General features: G+C 35.1%; 1 protein-coding gene across 7 annotated transcripts in view; it reads right to left on the bottom strand.

Moving 5' to 3' along the window:
• Window positions 1-21,655, bottom strand: part of BRINP3 (BMP/retinoic acid inducible neural specific 3) — a 262,338-nt gene that overhangs the window by 40,989 nt on the left and 199,694 nt on the right. For all 7 annotated transcript variants that reach the window (XM_088799152.1, XM_019744446.3, XM_074317040.2 and 4 more), the window contains one exon: window positions 11,185-11,407. In XM_088799152.1, coding sequence (XP_088655278.1) covers window positions 11,185-11,407 — 223 coding nt within the window. The remainder of the gene's footprint in view (window positions 1-11,184; window positions 11,408-21,655) is intronic.

Consider the following 21,655-nt stretch of genomic DNA (forward strand, 5'->3'; position numbering starts at 1 on the left):
TTCTCAAATCTGATTATTTTACCCAGCAACTCCAACTGTTTGGTAACGACACTCCCAATCTTTCTTAGAAGACTGTTTTAATGTCAAGAAGATGCAGAAGGAGATAGTAAGTGACATCTGAAGAGTGAACAATAGAAAAACAACAATCTCTCTTGGTGGGAATATGTGTGATTCTCAAGACTACTACCCTTGGGTCTTAGCTTGCTTTTCCTCAGACAATAAACACATTCAAAAGGAGAGTAAGACGACTCTAAAAGATTTCTACTGAAAGCATATAATGAGCCAATAACCTACCATTTTGTACAACTCTCACACACATACAAATACACATTTTTAAATGCAAAGGATTTCCAAAAGGAGCAAAGCCCTTCTGCTCTGTTAATATTATTAAAAGCAGCTATCTAAAAGAGTGCTTCCATGGTTTGCAGTTGGACCTCTTTCCTGTAGAGACTGAGGGCTGTGGGCAGCATTGTCTGGATATAAGGTCAGGGACACAAGCTCTTTGGTCACTCCACATGATCCTTTATCCAGGAGAGGAAGACAAAGAAGCACATTAATATCGTTATTATTGCACAGATTTTCATATCTATACACCTGGGGGGGGGTGTTTGTGTATGTGTGTGTGTATGTGTATATATATATGTATATGTATATATGTATATGCATATATATACGTATATATATGTATATATATATACATACACATATATACATATATATATACATATATACATATATATATACACACACACACACACAGACACACACACACACATATACATACATATATATGCCGCAGGAGTACACAGTCTTTGTATTCACCTTTTGTTATTGGTATATATTGAGTATCACAATTTTAATACAGTTTTTTCCTGTGTATACATTTTTTTTGCACCCTCTGCATATACTTGGATATGGCCGTGGCTAGCAAATAACTGATTACAAAAGTACAAAAAACTTTTTAGACCTAAGTACAAATTGGTTTTGAAATAATTATTTTCAGCTGATATCTATCAAGAGCTAATAAACTGAAAGATCATGAAATGATTTCTGAGCTGAAGGCCAACATAGGAATGTTATGGTGAAAAGAATGATTTAGAGTCATGAGAGGGGAAGTACAGGCAACTCCAAGAACTTGGTGACAGGACGTAGCATGAGGGCCAGGACAAATTCATCTACCTTGAAATTTGTTTACAACTGGTCCTGAACTTTTTTTTTTTTTTTCTGTTTGAAAATGTACCTCCCTGGCTCTGTTGAATCTGAATCCAGTCTGCTATGTGCTATTCTATACAAATAATAATGTGTTTCTTATAGCATTTATGCCATTATCTTCATGACAAAATTTATTTTGACTGTGAAACACATAAAAACACATTTTGCAGAAAATGCATTAATATATTAGAAATGACCTATACATAAGAAATAGTGTGTTCTGTTTTAGAAATGTTTAATAATAATTATTTAAGCACCTCCCATTTGCTGGGTACTTTATAATTAAAATATATATATATATATTTTTTAAATTTCTCAATAACACACTAAAGATACCTAAATATTAAACTCTTTAAATTTACTGCTTCATTATTACTTAGCATGTGCCTGCGACTCATCACGACATGGCTGACACACAACAAAATAATCTGAAAAATGCTTTTCTAACATACAAAGGCAAATTAATGTTTTGACTTTTCCCTACAGTTTCATATAAAACTACCCTCAGCAAAAGTCCGTTGTATTAATCACATAAATGCCATTTTTAATTAAACACCAACTTTTGCAATTTTGAAGGATTTGCAGGCTGTTCAATAATGTCTTATTATTAGTTAGGAAGCAAATTGGCTGCAGTAACATTAGCCATATAATATTGCCTTAGAAAAAAATGCAATTCTATTCCTCTCAAATACCAGTACAGTCATAAACAGTCCAGGACTGATAGGGTAACCTCAAAAAGACTGGGCTTTGCCCTTCTGAACAAGTTCCTTCTTGTCCTGATTTTTGGTTTCAGCCACCACATTTGCATTTCAGCTACAGGGGACAAGAACTCTGGATGGCGTGTGGTCCTCCATCGTTTAGGGACCCAGTTCAGAAGTCCCCCGCATTCTTTCCACTCACAGCCATCTGGCAAGAGTTATCCCTCCTGGGTTCAAGGGAGGTGGAGAGGTGTGGTGCAGCGTGGGCTCAGGTAGCCCAAGGGAAGGGAAGTAAAAGAAGAAAGGAAGCCCCACAGTTTGTCTTCTAGGTCGGTTAGGTTCATGTGAGCAGTTGAAATTGACCTAGAGCAATGTTCTCAAAGTGCCAAATAGCCCTGAGTGTGCGCAGTGGTCAGTGGGAAAGGGGGTGTGGCAAAGTCCTATCGGAGGGTACACAGAGGGAACACTAGTTTGTAGAAATACCAAGAGGTCATTTTCGTTTTGCATCATGTTGCCATTTTCATTGATGGTGGCAAAAGCAATGGTGGGCAAGCTATTGCTGGCAACTTAGCAGAAATCAAAGCAGTGGAACCAAACTGCTGTACTAGTAGGCATATGTTATCTTCTGCCACATACTTGTAGAACCAAAACAAAGCAAGTTTCATTTACATATGTTGTGGTGAAGCAGTCAAAGAAAGGTTATTTTATCTCACATCCATATGTCAAAGTAAAATGGGCATATAGGTGAAATACCTGCACTGCCCACTGAACTCTAATAGTTGCCTGGAGGCAAAGCACTGTGCACCGGTTTCATTTGCAAGATGACATAAGCACTTCTCTCATGCAAACCATTTTTCTTGAAAGAATGATTGCCAGACAAAACTGTGGTTATGCAGACTCGGATATTTGGCAGGTCTCTTGTCTACACTGAAAAAAAGGAAACTATCACCTCAAGACATACTGACTTATTTAATACCAATATTAAGATTCTAGCTTTCATGTGAAAAATAGAAATTGGGGAAACCTGTATCTGCCACTATGAGATGGATGGCTTTCCAATATGTAAGGAGTTTTCTCACAAATCCAATGACGATATTAAGAAATGGGATTTTTTTTGTGTGTGTTATTGTATAATGAATGAAATACCTGTAACCTTAAACTTATAATCATTCTTGCCAGGGTGGCAGTAGTGTAAAAAATGCTTCCTAGGTATAAATGACATTCCTGTTTAATCTATGATTTCCACTGTAATATCACATACGTTATTTTATCTAATCAGTTTGTCTATTCATTGTTAAAAAACAACAAAAATAAATCATTTTGTTCGCCAAGATTATATATTAATACAAAATAATAATTATAATCCCTGATAACTTTTTTCATAAATGCATGAAAACTACTTATAAAAATTTTCTGATAGTAAATTAAAATTCTTCCCATTTCTATATTTCTATTGCTGATACATTGGGAAACTGCAATTTTTTTCACAGATTTCCATTTTGTTCATGTGCAAAGTAAAATGAGATTTTTCACAATGTTTAATAGCTATATTTACCTTATATTGCTGCATTTAATGTTATGCATTTCTGTTTCTTTATTCGTTTATATAATGCACCATTAAAACTTGGCAACAAGTTATGTTTTCACATTGTCCCTGTCCCCAAGCCAATATTCGCCCAAATTGCCTTCCTCAATATTGTGTAATAATGGTTCACTGGATGATTATTTATATGCCCTAATACTACTTCGACAAAATTAACTATGAGAAAATTAACTATCATAACAAACTAATAAGCAAACACATTTACTGTACTAGAGTTTGAGGGACCTGCTCTATCTCAAGCTTTATGCCAGATCGAGGATATTTATTACCACAGGCAAATCATAATTTTTGACTTCATTTTTAATGCTTGCAGGACACATTAAAAATGGATCCAGGTTCTTATTAGATTTTATATCTACTAGAAAATGCTCCTATTGTTATAAGTGAAGGAAATCCAACTCAAAGAACCTGATGTTGTAAGAGGAACTTACTGGAAGGGGTAGATATCACCTGTATTTTAAAGTGTAAAAAATGTTGGAAAGAGAATAAAAATCTGTTATTTGTCACTCTCTAATGCATTAAAAAAGAAAATCAATACAAGGTGGGGAGGCACTATTTTGCAGAAGATTGGTGAGAAGTTGGAAACTGGGATTCCAAGAGTGCCAAGTCACTCTGCATTAAAAAAAAAAAAAAAAAAAAAAAAAAAAAAAAAAAAATGCGCGCAGAAAGATTTCGGTGAAGAGGAGATATATAACCGAGAATAAGGGTCAATAAAAAGGGCGCACTAAAAGGAAAACTGGATATCCAGCAAAGAAGAAAGGAAAAAAGGAAGTACGCTGAAAGGGGACGAAAAGGAACTCAAGAGGAAAAAAACATGATGAAAAAGAATTTTCTCCATTATTCCTGTATGTCAGAGGTGGTAAACATCATTCTCAAAGATCGCTCCCCATGAAACGTTAAAATGTCTGTTTTTCTTGCATGCATTATAGAGTTGTGACTACTTGGTGACACATACGGGACAAAAAGTTATGTTTGCGTTAGAGAAGAAATTGGATAACACAACCTCAGGAAGAGAACTGCACTGGATCAAGGGGCAAACAAAAATGGGGTCTGAACAATACTTGACTCTCCTGTGTCTACACGCCAGCTTCACTGCCATCCACCATGGGAAGGATTCCTGCACAGAACAGGTGGCTTCTCACGCTATGTCTCAAGGTCTTACTGATAGATAGAGACCAACTCTGTCTGTGGCAATCTGAAGGTTTATGTCCCCTTACAATTTACACATTAAAATCCTATCCCTAAAGCTGACAGTATGAAGATGTGGGGCCTGTGGGAAACACTAAGCTTGTGAGGATGGATCCTTCCTGAAAGGGATTAGTGCTTTTATAACAGAGATCTCACAGAGGTCCCTTCCACCATGTGAGGACATGGCAAGAAGTCAGGAGTCTGGAACCCGGAAGGGGGCCTTCTCTGGAACCCCTCTGTGCTAGCACCTTCATCTTCCAACCTCCAGAACTATCAACTATTGTTTATAAGCTGCTGAGTCTGTGGTATTTTTTAAAGTAGCCCTAACAGACCACGCCACTGTTTCAATTCCATTAGACAGAATGGGAGGGGACATCTGCCGGCTTAATGAAGAAACAAACAAAACACAACAAAGCAAAACATGCTATGCATATTGTAACAGGTGATCCTATCTATGTAGAGTAGGAACCGTTCTACGTGAAGTATTAACTTGCATGCTTCTAGAAGCTGAACTAAAGTATTAAGAAAAACATTGCAGAGCACTCATCAGGTATTTATTGAGCATTGCTCGCTGTGAATTTACGGCTGCCTCTTGGAGCTCCAGCAGGTAACTCAACATTTGTATTTCTTATAAACTCTGCCTGATTCTCGTCTCCTTAGAGGGTTCAGTGGACGGGGCCCTCCTCCCCCAGCACGTTCATGGCTACAGTCTATGTCAGCATTCCCAGACTTATTTCACCTCCCTCCACTCATGGATGCTTCTGCCTTTCAACTCCATTTTCATCAAATGCTCTTTTTCTCTTGTTCTACCTCTTAGTCCCTGATCACAATACCATTCTGAGCTGTACTAGGAATTATGCGTAAATACTCTTCAATAACTACTCTACTTGTCCTTTAATGAAATGAATACGCCATTGTTCCTGATCTCAAAAGTTTTCACATAGCAACAAAAGTTGACTCCCTCAAGGAATCCAGAATAACACAGGCTTCAGAACTTAATCAAGTAAGAAACAAGATTTTGATGTCACAGGAATTCCTGAGAGAGGCAGTGTTGACAGTGCAGACTTGGGGTTTCCCTGAGTGTCACACTTTATCCCAAAGGAAGGATTATAAAGAAATACTACGCTATGAAGAAGAAAGTCAATCTACCTGCCATAAGCAGAAACTGTCAAGAAATAATCTTACTAGGAAGATGCATTTTATTTGTTTGCTTATTTTTCAAGATTTCAGAATTATCAGATATTTAAAGCCAGGTTTTATTTTGCTGTTTTTTTTTTTTTTGGTGGGCTACATTTTTAAAAAGTCTGAGAAAAATACCCTACCAGCAGAACAAAAAACAGAATTTCCAATAGAAGTGATTCACTGGTATTGCTTAGCCATTTCCTCTTCCAAAGATTCTGAAAACATACCTCATAAATATCCAAATTCTTCTTCCTCTGTATTCTATTAACATACTATACTGCATATATACATACATACCTATATACATATATATATGTATATATTTCTGTGTATACATACATATACACACACATATACATACACACACATACACACGCTTTCCTAATGTTATTTTGCATTATTCTATTAAAATGGGAAAATAAAAGCAAAATGGAAACAAAATCTCACATACCTAGTAAAAGAAAAATGGTCATGGGAAAAAAACAAAATTCAATAAAATCTTGCATCTTGCAAGAAGTCTGCATTGTGTATGTGTGTGAGATGAGTAATAGCTAACATAGGAATTATGCTAAATTGAAAAAAGAAAATCAAGAAAAGCCTTTGGCGATCTTTGTTCTCCAAAACTTCTAAACTAAATAAATCAAATATTAATTCCTATAGTTTATTGAATTTTGTTCTGAATAATACATCTTTATTGTATGCTGCTTTTTTATTTATTCTGCATGCATCCAACTTGAATTGATTCATATAGTCCTTACACATCTTACACTTTTATGGCATATTTGTACGTTTAAATTTGTTTTCACTAGAAATTACTGTGGTTCTTCTAGTGAAGATGCATTATACCCTGCTATCTGCGCATTTACAGTTTCCATCTTTCCACTCACCCCTTAAATATATCCTCAGATTCTATCTACACATTTTCCAGATCTTGTGGATTCACAAACACTGATGTTTGTCACCCTGCTTACTCATGAGCATCTCCTGAGCTTCAGAAGTAAATACTCAGCTCTAGTCTTACTTGTTAAGCAGAACCCTTAAAGTCAACATGTTTACAACCAAGCTCATGAATTTGCTTCCTAACCCACCATATTCTCTTCATTTACTATTTTGTTTGAGAGTAGAAACATATATTCCAGTGGTTTACAAACTGTATTTAACTCACACAGGAAGTATAAAGTTCGCTATAATTAACAATGTCTTCCCCCAGCCATGATTCTCTATTTGGAAATGTTAAATGGAAATATGCAGACAGATATATGTATAGAAATCTTATGCATGGAAGGAATAAGAAATCTTATGTAGAGCATAAAATAACAAAACTTACAGCCGTGGTTACAGGAAAATTCATAGCTGTGAATGCCTATAATAAAAAAAGATGAAAGTTCTCAAATCATAACCTACCTTTTCTCTCAACAAAACTAGAAAAAGAAAACCAGTGTAAACACAAACAAACAGAAGAAAGGAAATAATAATTAGAGTGAAAAAAAAAATCAATTAAAGAAAAAAAGAATATCAAAAAAACTAATCAAATATTTCTTTGAAAAGATCAACAAAATTGACAAACGTTTAGCTGGACTGATGAGAGAGAGACAGAGAGAGAGAGAAAGAGAGAGACCAAGAAAATGCAAAAAAAAAAAACCCCAAACATCTCAGAGAATGGAAAAAAGATATTTGTGTATCATCATACTCGTATAACAGGTAAGGGACTGGCACCCAAACATAAAACTTACTCTTACACCTCTATCATGAAAATGAAAACGATTCAAAAACAGATGAAGAATGTGAACGGACATTTCTCCAAAGAACACACACACTGAATATTTAGCACATGAAAAAATGTTCAGCATCATTAGTCAAAAGGGAAATGTAAATTAAAACCATAAGAAGATACTAGTTCACCTTAGCTCAGGTGACTATAATCAAAGGACAGATTTAACAAGTATGGGAAACAATGTGGAGTAATTGGAGCTGTCACTCATAGCAGGTGGAAACATAAAATGCTGCAGCCACTTTGTAAAACAGCTCCACAAATGTTAAAGACAGTGTTACCGTGTTCCCCGGAAATAAGACCCAGTCGGACAATCAGCTCTAATGCGTCTTTTGGAGGAAAAACTAACATAAGACCTTGTCTCATTTTACTATAAGACCGGGTATAATATAATATAATATAATATAATATAATATAATATAATGCCATGTCTTATATTAATTTTTGCTCCAAAAGATGCATTAGAGCTGATTGTCCAGCTAGGTCTTATTTTCAGGGAAACATGGTATGACTCGTCAATTATGTTCTTAGGTATACTCCAAGAAAATGGAAAACATACATCCACATATGTCCATAGCTGCGCTCTTCATACTAGCCCAAAAGTGGAAACAACCCAAATGTCCATCAAATGACTAATGATAAACAAAATGTGATAGACCCATTTTCCTGGCAGATGCTGCGACATAGAGGAACCTGAAAGCACTATGCTAAATAAAAGAAGCCAGCAACGGACACACATTGTATGATTCCATTTATAAGAAATGTCCAAACCAGGCAAATCGATAGGGAGAATAGGTTTGACAAATTTCTAAGAGATACATAGCCTAGGGCTGGATGTATGAGTACAGGGGACGATTGCCAATCTCTACGGGGTTTCTTCTTGGGACAACGAAAATGTTCTCACTTAGATTGTGTTGATGGTCGCATACATTCTGAATATCCTAAAACCTAACGAATTGTAAAATAAAATGACAGTGACTTATTTTAAAACTGAAATTTAAAAAATGTAGTCTTTCAGGTTTTTTACCAGTGACAAAAATCTATAATTATAGATTTCTCCTCTTAATGATTTAAGCATCAAGTGAAAAGTCAACCATTTTATGACAGATATTGGTACAAATGCATATTGTTTATAATATAGTTCTATATTTTACCTTAGCTTTTCATTTTGATGTTTTTTAATGTTCTTTTGTATATAATTTTTTTTCTTAATATTTATTGGGTAACAATGGTCAACAAAACTACACTGGTTTCAAGTGTGCACGTCTATAATACATCATGTATATATCGCATTATGTCCATCACCATATATTTCACTCCTTTACCCTCTTCTACCATTTCCCCCTCCCCCTTTAATCCCCTTAACACTAAACTGTTGTCTGTGTCTATGAGGTTTTTTGTTTTTCGTGTTTTTTTTTTTTCATTATTGGAGAAGGGGAACAGGACTTTATTGGGGAACAGTGTGTACTTCCAGGATTTTTTCCAAGTTAAGTTGTTGTTCTTTCAATCTTAGTTGTGGAGGGCGCAGCTCAGCCCCAGGTCCATTTGCCATTGCTAGTTGCAGGGGGTGCAGCCCACCATCCCTTGTGGGAGTGAACCAGCAACTTTGTGGTTGAGAGGACGCACTCCAACTAACTGAGCCATGTGGAAGCTCAGCGGCAGCTCAGCTCAAGGTGCAGTGTTCAATTTTAGGTGCAGAGAGCGGAGACTACCATCCCTTGCAGGAGTCGAGAAATCGAACTGGCAACCTTGTGGTTAAGAGCCCACTGGGCCATGTGGGAATCGAACCAGCAGCCTTCGGCATTAGGAGCGCTGAGCTCCAACTGCCTGAGCCACCAGGCCAACCCCTATGTCTATGAGTTTTTGTCTCTTTGCTTGTCTTGTTCTTTTGTTGCCTTCAGTTTTATATCCCACATATCAGTGAAGTCATATGGTTCTCAACCTTTTCTGTCTGATTTATTTCACTCAGCATAATGATCTCAAAACCCATCCAAGTTATCACAAATGGCACTATTTCATCTTTTCTGATGGCCAGGTATAAAAAAATGAAACTAGACTGCTATCTGTCACCATGTACCAAAATTAACTCACAAATGGATCAAAGATGTAAACATAAGACCTGAAACAATAAACTACATAGAAGAAAACATAGGTACTAAACTTACGCACCTTGGGTTCAAAGAAGATTTTTATGAATTTGACCTCAAAGGCAAGAGAAGTAAAAGCTAAAATAAATGAATGGGACTATGTCAAACTAAAAAGCTTCAGCACAGCAAAACAAACCATCAACTATACAAAGAGTCAACCAACCGAATGGGAGAATATATTTGCAAACAACGCCTCTAATAAGGGGCTGATAGCCAAAATATATAAGGAACTCATACAACTCAACAACAAAAAGACAAGCAATCCAATTAAAAGATGGGCAGAGGACATAAACAGAAACTTCTCCCAACAAGACATGCAAACAGCCAACAGAAATATGAACAAATGTTCAACTTGACTAGCTATTAGGGAAATGCAAATCAAAACCACAATGAGATACCACCTCACACTGGTTAGAATTGCTATCATCAATGAGACAAATAATAACAAGTTGGAGAGGCTGCGGAGAAAAAGGAACCCTCATACGCTCTTGGTGGGAATGCAGATTGGTGTGGCCATTATGGAAAACAGCATGGAGGTTCCTCAAAAAATTAAGAATAGAATTACCATATGACCTAGCAATCCCTCTACCCCAAAAAATCTAAAAACATCGATCCGTAAAGAAACTTGTACCCTGATGTTCTCTGCAGCTTCATTTACGGTGGCCAAGACATGGAAACAACCAAAGTGTCCTTTGATAGATGAATGGATAAAGAAGATGTGGTATATACAACACACAATGGAATGCTACTCTGCCAGTTTGATGTATTTTTAATCTGACTTCAAATAAATAAATACAAATTTTTATTGCACTGACTGGTCAATACATCATTATGTAGCAAACCCAAAAACTGTGCTTCTTAAAATTAGTTCAGACACAGTAGTTTACTAGTCTGTCATCATTCACATAAATTGTTAGTAAATTTCACAGCAATTTTCAGAGATTCATGTTGAATAAGACTTATAGTACTCTGAACACTAATCAAAGAAAATAAACTTTAAATTCTTTGAATTGAAAAATCGCATACCGAGAAATTTCACTTTATGGTCCTGTTTATTTCCTATGCTTACAATACAAGCAAAAGGCTGTGTGTTTTCTGTTCACTGTAATACAATCGTTAGCTGACTACCATACAGAACAAGTTAGAATGACCTCTCGATTCTGATAATAAAAGAAAAAATTAGGAAGCGCTAGTTTATGTGTTTCTCATTGTACCATTACTTTGGAAGATTAAAATTTATGATTCTGAAACTTAAGATAATATGCTATTTTTTAAGTTATTTTTAGTAATATAAATAACATTGTGCTATGTATATTACCACCCCTGCATTCAGAAATAAATAGAGCTCACTGGGGAAAATGTCCGTTGCCGCAAATGTCTTACCTTTGTCTTGGGAGGCTGATGAGAGGTTGTTTATGACACCTCTTGCTAAGGCTGAAGAGCTTGTGTACAATCTTCTGCGCTTTTAGGAAAAGTTGCTTCATGCTGTTCTCCAGTTGTTCATAGCGGCGCTGAAAATTAGAATCCATTGTCCACAAATGCATTATGGTAGATGTGTTGAGGAAATAACTAATGGGTAGCCTTTTCATAAAGAACTTGAATTCATCTGGGAAAAAAAAAGTTAAAATTCAATGCTTTAGTTATAAAACAAGTACCTTCCTTTTTCTCCAAAACACATTTCATGTTACCATTAAGTAACAAAATATAATCTATTATTTGTGAGTAGCAAATTAACAGAAAGATGGGATTTTTTTTTATGCTTTAAGATTATTTCATTTTTTTTGTTCCCCTTGAACTAGAACTTTCCTAGAAGAAGAGAATTAAAATAATTTGAGCTAAGCTAAAGCAAATAGTTTGGACAGAAAGTTTAAGTTGAACTTAATTTTTCCATGTTCTGTTTTTGATGTGATTTGAATGAACATTCTCCCATAGGTAGTGGTCATCCATCTTTCATTTGTGGCATTAGAATGAATAACCCTTTCCAAGTGCTGCATGTCAAAGAGATGTTTTCAGAAATCTTTATTAACTTTATTTGGAATATATATATGAGTACTCATTAGGAAATACATTCATTAACGTTTAAAGGAAAATAAACCTTTTTAAACAGAAACGTATAATTCAACATTGTCCTCTGATGGTCCCCTTGAAGTAACCATTTCCAATTTGTCATGACATACTAGTTTAAAACAGAAATGGATGCTAAAGAGAAAAAAATAAAGAGTTTAAAGGTCCAATATTGGCTTTTGTTTTTCTGTCAATAATTATCAGGTCTAAAATGATTTTATTTTCAAATGTCTGATTAACCAATAGTAGGAACAAAAAGTTGATGCTGCACTTAATAATATAAAAGGTGTATGTGTTGATTATCTAAAACCTAAAGACTGTTGAGATAATAGCCAAAATATCGACACAATCCAACTCTATATCAATAGATGAATAGATTTATACGTGATACAAAATATAATTCAGCCATAAAAATAAATGTTCTCATACATGCCACAACGTGAATTTTGAAAATACATGCTATGTGAAATAAGCCAAACACAAAGGACAACTATTATATGATTCCACTTATATGAAATACCTAGAATAGTCAAGATGGAGAATATATTAGAATGTACTAGGGGAGCGAGGAGAGGGAAATGGGGAATTACTACGTAACAGCTACACAATTTCTGTTTGGGGTGATGACAACTTTTTGGGAAAAAGACAGTGGTGATTATTGCACAACTTTGTGAAAGTAGTTAATATTACTGACTCATACAGTTGAAATGATTAAAATGGCAAATTTTATGTTATATAGATTTTATCGCAATAAAAAATAAAAATAAAAAGATAGTAGAGCCATTCCCGCATCTCTCCTTTTTCATCCGAAGTAAATAATATGAACAGGGACTTGAAACACGAACATTTTATTGTTTTAGTACTTGTTTAAATGATTTATTTTAAATGCTGCACTAATTTCCACGTAGTACATGACTGGGTTAACTCCATACATACATGGAAATATTTCACAATAATCAGAAAATGTTTTCAATGCCTGAAGAAGTGTTATTTCACAAGTGAGACAAACTATATTTTAGTCACTTTTCTACCCGTAAGAAAGTTATATGGTATGCATTAAATTTCAGCCTCTCTGTGCCTTAATTTTCTCCTTTATGAGATAGAAAGTTACAGATGATAATCTCAACTAATTGTAAAATTTTATGTTTTGACCAGTTGTTTTAAATTGCCACTTATTTTTAAATATCCAATTCAAAAGCAGTTGTTATCAAATGTCATTACAGCTATTCAATTGAATATGGACAAGGTGTATTAATACCTGTCTCTTGTATATAGATACTATCTCTATTGCAGTGTTTTAAAACCACCATGTTATCATTAATGCTTCTTAAAATATGCCACTTACATCTGATAAGTAAACCACATTAATTCATATACATATTTAGAACAATGAATTTTTCTTTTATGTATTTGGACTATTTCAATATTCATATCCACACTATTTCATCAATGTTAGAAAACGCAACTTTTTAACAACTAATGGAAACCTATATTCATGAACATCGGAATTGTTATTTCTTCTATAACAAATACAAAGCCCCGGCATCTTCTGGATGTTGCAGGTTCTAGATTTGTACCAGAAGGAAAAATGTAACAAAAGGAAAAAAAACAAAAACCCTTTTTGTAGCAAAAAAATTACAAGAAAACATTTTGGAGGATACAGCCATTTGATATGCTTCAAATCATTCTTTTTTCTAATAAGTAGGGTATAAATAAGAAATGCATTTTAAAATTCCAATTTCACAGTACCCTACATTTTGTTTGGTCCCATATGTCTCTTTTGAGAGTTTCCTTCTTTTGAATAAAGGAGCTGATGCATGGAAATTGGAAAGCATTCCTTGGATTATTCACAGAGCAGATGCCACTGCTTTGAAAACTAATCATTCATTTCATTGTCATCTTTTACTTGAACAATTTTGATAAGCCTTGAATGTTTCATGGGTATGCATATTTTAATTGTTTTCATTGTTATAATAGTATTCTGAAAGTCTCTAAATCAGTCCATTTTATTCAAGTTAAAAGATAATTTAAAATAGAATTTATTTATTTTTATCAAATTGTATGTAATAGTGTATGTCAGCTGAAAGCCAACACTATGTAATTTCTAAGAAACACAGTTTTAACATAGCACTTGAATAATTACTTCATTATGAAGTCATTAAGTCACCACTGACAGTCGCCCAAAACATTTATTGGACACCTGTTGTGCACAGAACATACAGATGTTTCAGGCTATGAAAGGAAATACGGATAAACCTTTCATTTTATTTTTATAAAAATGACAAATGACATGGAATATTTTAAATGCTAAAATAACATCTTCATTGTCTGAAATTCATTCTATTCAGAAGTCAATAGAATCCCCTAACATATCCTGTGGAGATTTTATTCTTTCCTTTATGGCAATTAGTAAAATTCTTATCTGTAGTGTATAAAACTGAAATATGAATGACATACGAATTATTATATAAATCTAGTGATTTACATAATCTTAGAGGAAATCCAGTGACTCGGGGATGCCAGATAATATCTTATCCTACAATGATTTTTCCATATGTCCTATGTAGAAGATAAAGTACTATTGCTTTTCACGTGGTAAACAGTGACGAGCCATCCTTGGTGGGGAAAAAACAGTTATAAAAATTAATCACGTAATCTGCAAATATATGTCTGTTAAATGTGTATATGTCTGTTAACTGAATTCTTGTGCTCAGTATAGTTTTGAGGAAATGAAGAAAACAACACCGGCCACAATAACAATAATAGTAATAATAATAATAATAATAATAATAATAATAATAATAAACAACAACAACAACAATATCCTCTATGCTGTTGGGGATTTATAGTCAGTCTTTTTTTTCCCTAATGTTTTCTTATTTTTTATTATTAGTTCCAGGTGTACAAAACAACATAATGGATAGACATTTGCACCTTTCACAAAGCAATAAACCTAACAAGCCTACTGCCCATCTGACACCATATAAAGCTATTACAATACCATCAACTAAATTCCCTACGCTGTACTTTACATCCCATGACCATAAATATATATATATATATATATATATATATATATATATATAGTTCACATTCAATATTATTGTATATTAATTTAGGTGTACAGTGCAGTGGTTAGGCATTTATATAACTTAGGAAGTGATCCCCCTGATAAGTCCAGTACTCATCTGACACCCTACATAGTCTTTATAACATTATTGACTATATTCCCTGTACTGTATTTCACATCCCTGGGACTATTTTGTGACTACCAATCTGTACTTCCTAATGACTTAACCTTTCTCACCCATCCCTTAACACCCCTCCCATCTAGCAACCATCAGATTTAGATTGTTCTCTGTATCCATGAGTCTTTGTTTTGTTTGTTCATTTAGATTCCACACAATCTGTTCTTTAGATTCCACATGTAAGTGCGATCATATGGTATTTGTCTTTCTCAGTCTGACTTATTTCACTGATAATAATATCCTCTAGGTCCAACCATGTTGTTGCAAAGTCACTCAGTCTTCTTAACAAAACTAATTCACACGCAGCAAAGAATAATGCAAAGAGAAATGCGTGATATTAATGAATTCTGTGGAGGCAAAATAATTTTAGTAGGTGACAGCTTTCAAATAAATTATAGAAGACTACCTAGGCACCATGTTAACTCTCTAGACCTCTATTACTTCTCCATTAAAAATATTTTTAAAAATAGCATAACAAGGTTTATTGCTTCTTCTCTCCTTTACCCTGATACAAACTCTAGTTACCACTTGATATCTAACTAGCAAATTTTGAAACTAATGATCTCTCTCTCTCTTTCTCTCTCTATCTCTCTTTTTCTCTCTCTTTCTCTCTCTCTATCATTGTGAGTTCTTACTTTGGGGAGGAACTCTTTTAAGTGCTTTAAATATTAACTCAATTCTCCCAATAATCCTTCATTTAAATTTTATTGCAGCAGTTTTGTCTGGAGAATGCAAATGATCTTTAGTTTCACAACTCTAATGTCAGAAAAAAATAGTAACACTAATGTAGTTACATGATCGTCTCATGTATTTATATATTTATGTGCGTTATCTCATGTGTCACAGTTAAATTAAATAGGTAAGAGTGGGTAACTGAAGATTTTCAGCATGAAAAGAACCACCCATAAATACATATATCCTGATTTGTGTTTCTGCCTATGTGGATGAGCATGAAAAACATTTACCAATATAGTTGATATGTATTTTCAAATATTCAGAATCTCTTTTCAGCATTGCTTTAGGATATATTTTCAGAGACGGTCTAAAGCATTCCAACACTTTGAGGTCATATAATTTACTTCTTCAATAGCAAAATAATCAGGTATTTTTTTTATTATTATTTACAAATGACTGCTTAAGTTAAAAATCCACCAAAATATACAAAAGACAAGCTGCTTCCTTTAGAAGGTAGTATTATGGATAGGGAGAATTGAGGGTGGAAACTGGCACTTTGATGATTTCTACCAATTCATAACAATGTGTTATTTTATTAAAATTTAAATAAATATTATGAATCATTATAAAAACATAGCCAAAAAACGCTCTTGAACTTTCAGTATTATGTATATATATACATTATGTATATATTATTTAAAATATGTAATATATATGTAAAAATATATATTTAAAATATGTATAATATATATTTAAAATATGTAAAATATATACATATTTATAAATATTAAATAAATTAAAGTAAATAGATATTTAAATAAAATACTACAGATGCTCCTTGACTTATGATGGGGTTATGTACCAATAAACCCACCTTAAGTTGAAAATACAGTAAATCAAAAATGCATTTACTAGACCTAAACTTCGTAGCTGAGCCTAGCCCACCTGAGTCGGGCTATTATTTTGAGGTTCATCTCTAGAGTACTGCCTTCCTCTTCTTCCCACCAGAAGCAGGAGACACAGCCGGATGTTTTGTAGACATGATGGGATGCAAGGACACACACCACAATATCCGACAAGCGCTGGCTACACAGAACACTGGAGTATCGGTCCTTTCCCCCGGTGCTGGCGGGGCTGACAGGCAGCTGCACTTGGCCGCCGTCCAGCATCACCGGGGAGCAGCGCACTACACGCCACCACCAGCCCAGGGAAAAATCAGGTTCTAAGGTCAAAGTACAGTTTCTACTGAATGGTATTGTTCTGGCTCCACTGTAACATTGAAAAACCATAAGTTGAACCATCATTAAGTCGAGGACCATGCATATTAAATCACTTGTTAATATAAAAGTAAAAGCCTATTGGTGCACATTCTATGTGTTTTTTTCCCCCAGAATCAATTAGCATACTGGCACAAAGTATCTTTTCAGTAAAAGTGGAGACGCAGTATGGATGATAATTTATTATTAAAGCATAGCAATAATCTTACGAGAGCAACAAAATATTATACAATATCAAGAAAAAATATGTGAAGATCGTGGACACAGAGCACCTTAAGATGAAAGGAGATAATTGGCAAAAAATGTGTGTCAGACATATTGGAAGGATCTATGTAAACGTTTGTTTTTAAGCAGAAAGGATAGTGATTTCTGATTATGTGATGCTACCAATCTAATCCTTCTCTCTCCTTATGTTTGTGAATATAAGATTTTCTTGGAAAAATGCATGTTAATAACAACACTCTAGGAACACAAATTTTCTGTAAGCAATAAGGTAATGAAACACATATTACTTCTTTATATTGAATGTGGTATCCCATAGATAAACATGTGGCAAATGTATTCTATCCTATGGCTGGATTTTTGTTTGCTTGATTGTTTTAGTGTACAATAAGTTTATACTTATAGTTATTACTGCCTTCAAAGCTGACAGATAAACATCAAATTGTATTGACCGCTGACCTTCAAAGTGATTGCCAAGCCAGAACACCCTCTCATAAACCAATCTCGTTCTTTGTGAGCCAGTTTTCTAGAAGATACTATGTGTTCTTCTATCTTCTGATTTTCAGCGGCAAAGAGTTGCGTAGTAAATAAATTAACTGCAAACCTTGACATGACAGCAATGCTGACCTTAGTACGTAAGACACAAAACTGAGAAACAAGTGGGTAGAGCAGTTGATGGAAAGAAAAGCTGTAACAGAAAATTCTGTCCAGAAGGGAAGTAAGGAAAGGCTGAAATGAAAATCTGATCCTTGAGGAAGTGCAACTAATACACAAATTTTGAACTGCTTCATACTCCTGACTAGAGTTGGCTGATATTTACTTGTACAAAGTTTATCTTTTTTTTTCTTCCTCCAAATATTCCTGAGGGATCATTTAAATGATTTGTATCAGTTGAGAATTTTCTCAACTTCTCCATTAAATCACTGTTACGACTTTGAGTGGCTACATATCAAGCGAGTCTATTCAAACCATTCTTTAAGCCATGGGGATAGAGTTTATACTGATATTGACAAAATACTATAATGCTGCATAAAGTAAATGGCAAGCCTGTTCGTTCACTTGTGAACTGGCCAATTTTATGTGGCTACAAAATGATGGTTACACAAGGGCATAAATCAGAAAGCAATCCTAATTCCTTCCTTCGTAGCTGCCTAGAAATACGTTGTGCTTCTCTTGACTATTTTCTTTTTCTCTGAAAGATACATCATATTTATTATATTAAACTACTTTAACATGGTAAGCCAATTAATCCGTCCTTCATTGAATTGCCCTGTTCATGAACCTCCCTTCAAATGTTTGAGAAATCACCCATACAGGGCTCTGTCTTCAACCATAGAATCTGCAAAATTCTGGCCTTCATTTTCCCACTGTTCTCACAGGACGGGGTGGATTCATAATTTAAATTATCAGATGTACCCACTAAGAGTTTGGATCTTGAGCTATTGATTCAACAACAAAGAGGATAAATAGAGCAATTTCTTAGAGGGTAGTGGTTACAGCACTAATGGAAACGTTGAGTGTAATCTAGTGTTTACTGCAGTTAGCAGTGACGACCTCACAAATAAGTCTTATGCACCATTTTTGACTTTGTCCTGACGATATTGCAGAAAAGCATGCTTCTCTAGCTTTCTTGGGGGTTCTATGCATTATCCAACATCCTTAAATGAATTCCTTATCGGGTTAGGCCAGCTAGAGCCTGTTTTTCATACTTCCAGCAGTGAAGCTGGGCTGATAAAGGAACTGATATTTAAAGTGGTTTGGCAACAATCCCCGTGGACAGTAGACAGAATATGTACTTGGTTTCCTGGACAACTTGAGGAAATGGCTTTTCTAAATCCATACAATATCAAGGGTGGAACTCAGACAACAGAAATACCACCTGTGCTCTTCTGGAATGAAGAGCTTATTGTAGAAATGGCATTTGGGAGGGGTGCCTACATGAAACTGAATGAAGAATGTGAAACTTTCAAAGACTGAGGTTGAACTGGTTACTAAAAACTGAGATGGCTTGTTACAGAGTTGAAATTTCTACCCTCTTTCCTCAAAGCACAGAATGAATGATAGAAACTTTCAGATTGTGCTCAAGAAATCTCACATCTGCAGGGCTTCGAAACAAACTGTGATCGCTATGTTGAATTCAAATCCCCGCCTCATGTTATCATTGGAAAGGACACGGATTGGGAAGACATGGCAACCTGGGAACTGGAAGGTAGGTAAACGGGAGGACTGGGATTAACTCAGAGTAATCCACAGCATTAATGCTTGCTTTCCTTGTCCCCAAAACAGCACGACCTGCCCTGCTGGATGGACTAAACCTGTCTTGCTTTCCGTCACTGTAGCGATCTTACCCAGAAGAATGACCTTCACCGGGAAGCTAGTGTCCATCATGCTAGAGGGGAGTTTAAAGAAAATATTCTCAGTAATGATTTGCCAATAGGCCAACAAGAATTTGCTTTTTTTTGTAGAAAGAACATTAAATGCATTGGTATAAAGAATGTCCACTAGCCTTTCTCATGAACATTGTATTGGCCATTTTCTGTAGATTGGGACACCAGTTAGTATGAAAACCTGTACGAAATCAGGTGAGCTTTCTGATTTCCAGGAGGATACAATTACTGCTCTGTGACTGAGGCCAGTAGCAGCGATTAACCATGACAAGCACAGTGGACATAGGTACTGTAGTAGACGACAGGTTCAGTGAGCTACTGAGAAGGATCTAACCGGAAGGAACTGTACAGTGTAACTCTAATTAAACTGCTCTTCCAGATGTGCAGCTCTCAAGACGAGGGGTAAAGCTTCTTCTATGTACAGATTGTCCTCTCTATCGTCGTAAACAGAGAATACCAGAAGTCGCTTTCCTCCACGCTCAGGGATGAGCCTTAAACAGGCCAATTTCATTCTAGGGTCCAATCATTTCTTAGTTTCTGTGTGACAGTTCATTTCACGGGAAGGCAGCTCATCGCATCATGCCTCATGACTTATTTTGTTAGTGATGGACACGCCTGAGAGCACATTCTGAGAGTCCGGTCTCCCCCATCTTCTCTCCAAAATAAAGCACGCCGACTGTTCCTTCGGCTCCCCTAATGACAAAGATGCACACATCTTGAAAGTGGCATCAAATGAATTATGTAATGGTGACATTCTGCAATGATGACTTTGGTGAGCTGCACTGAGGTGCCAGGTGTGTCAGCAGCGCATTCTTTTGCTCCTTGATGTCCTGCTGAAGAAATGGCTCTTGCTGTGTGACGTAGGGATGGCTCCTGGCCTAGCCTCTGAGCTCCAATCCGATGTCTTTACATAAAGTCCTTTTCTGCTGCAGTCAGATTCTATTCTTGCAAGAATGCTGACGACAGAGCTAACGGAGGCCTCACAGGTAATTATAGTCTAGAGTTCACAAGAAGACAGTAAATATTTATCGAGGGTCTACTGTGTGCCAATCACTGTGCTGGTTAAGTGTTAAAACCATAATAATAATCGTCGCTACAGCTATTATCATAATAGCACTTTCTTCATAAGTTTTCCATGTATAGTAAATGAGATAATCATCATAAAAGCATAACAAAATGACTTTTACATAATTAGCGATAAATAAAGCCTAGCTATTATTTCTCTTTCTATAATTTATTTAGTGTTTCAGTATGTGTTGTGCTGAGTACTTTACGTGGATTATCTCATTTAATGCTTACAACAATCCTAGGAGATGGGTACAATTATACTCTGCATTTTCCTAATGAGCAAATGTGCCTTAGAAGATTTTGGCAAATTGTTCAAAGTGACACATTTATTAATTAGAGGCTAGAACAAAACAAGTCAGAAAAAAAGCATGGCTCCTGCCTTAATAAGCATAAACTCTTTTGAAAGTTGACAGGAAAATAAAATTACTGTCTCTGATATTTAAAGAGTGTTTTTGTTTGGTAGACTTTCCACACGTATTATCACATCCAATCTCATAATAACCATGGAGTAGGATGGGCTGGTTTTACCGAGATGTGATGTGAAACTAATTCAAATTATGAAATCATTGCACAGAGCCAACTATGAGAGAAAGACAAGGAACATAATAGACTCAAGGAAATATAAAAAGAGAGATCATTTTGTATTTCCCTGAGAGTCAGGACATTATTTCAGTTTTGTTTTTTTTTTGCTTTTTCCCTTTCCAAAAAAAAAGATAACACATTAAACATAGTATGAATTAAGTGTATATTTCTTAAATGGTCTGAACAATTGACAATATCCAGAAAAAAATAATTGAAGCTTAATACAAATATATAGAAAATAATTCATTTAGAAAAGTAGAGTTGTTTAGTCATATGGAATATGAAACCACAAGTGATTCACGTGGGGGAAAAAAATAGTTGAAAAAAGATG

This window comes from Rhinolophus sinicus, chromosome 6 (assembly GCF_057876585.1).
Source record: "Rhinolophus sinicus isolate RSI-liver-muscle chromosome 6, RSI-T2T, whole genome shotgun sequence".
Lineage (NCBI taxonomy): Eukaryota > Metazoa > Chordata > Mammalia > Chiroptera > Rhinolophidae > Rhinolophus > Rhinolophus sinicus.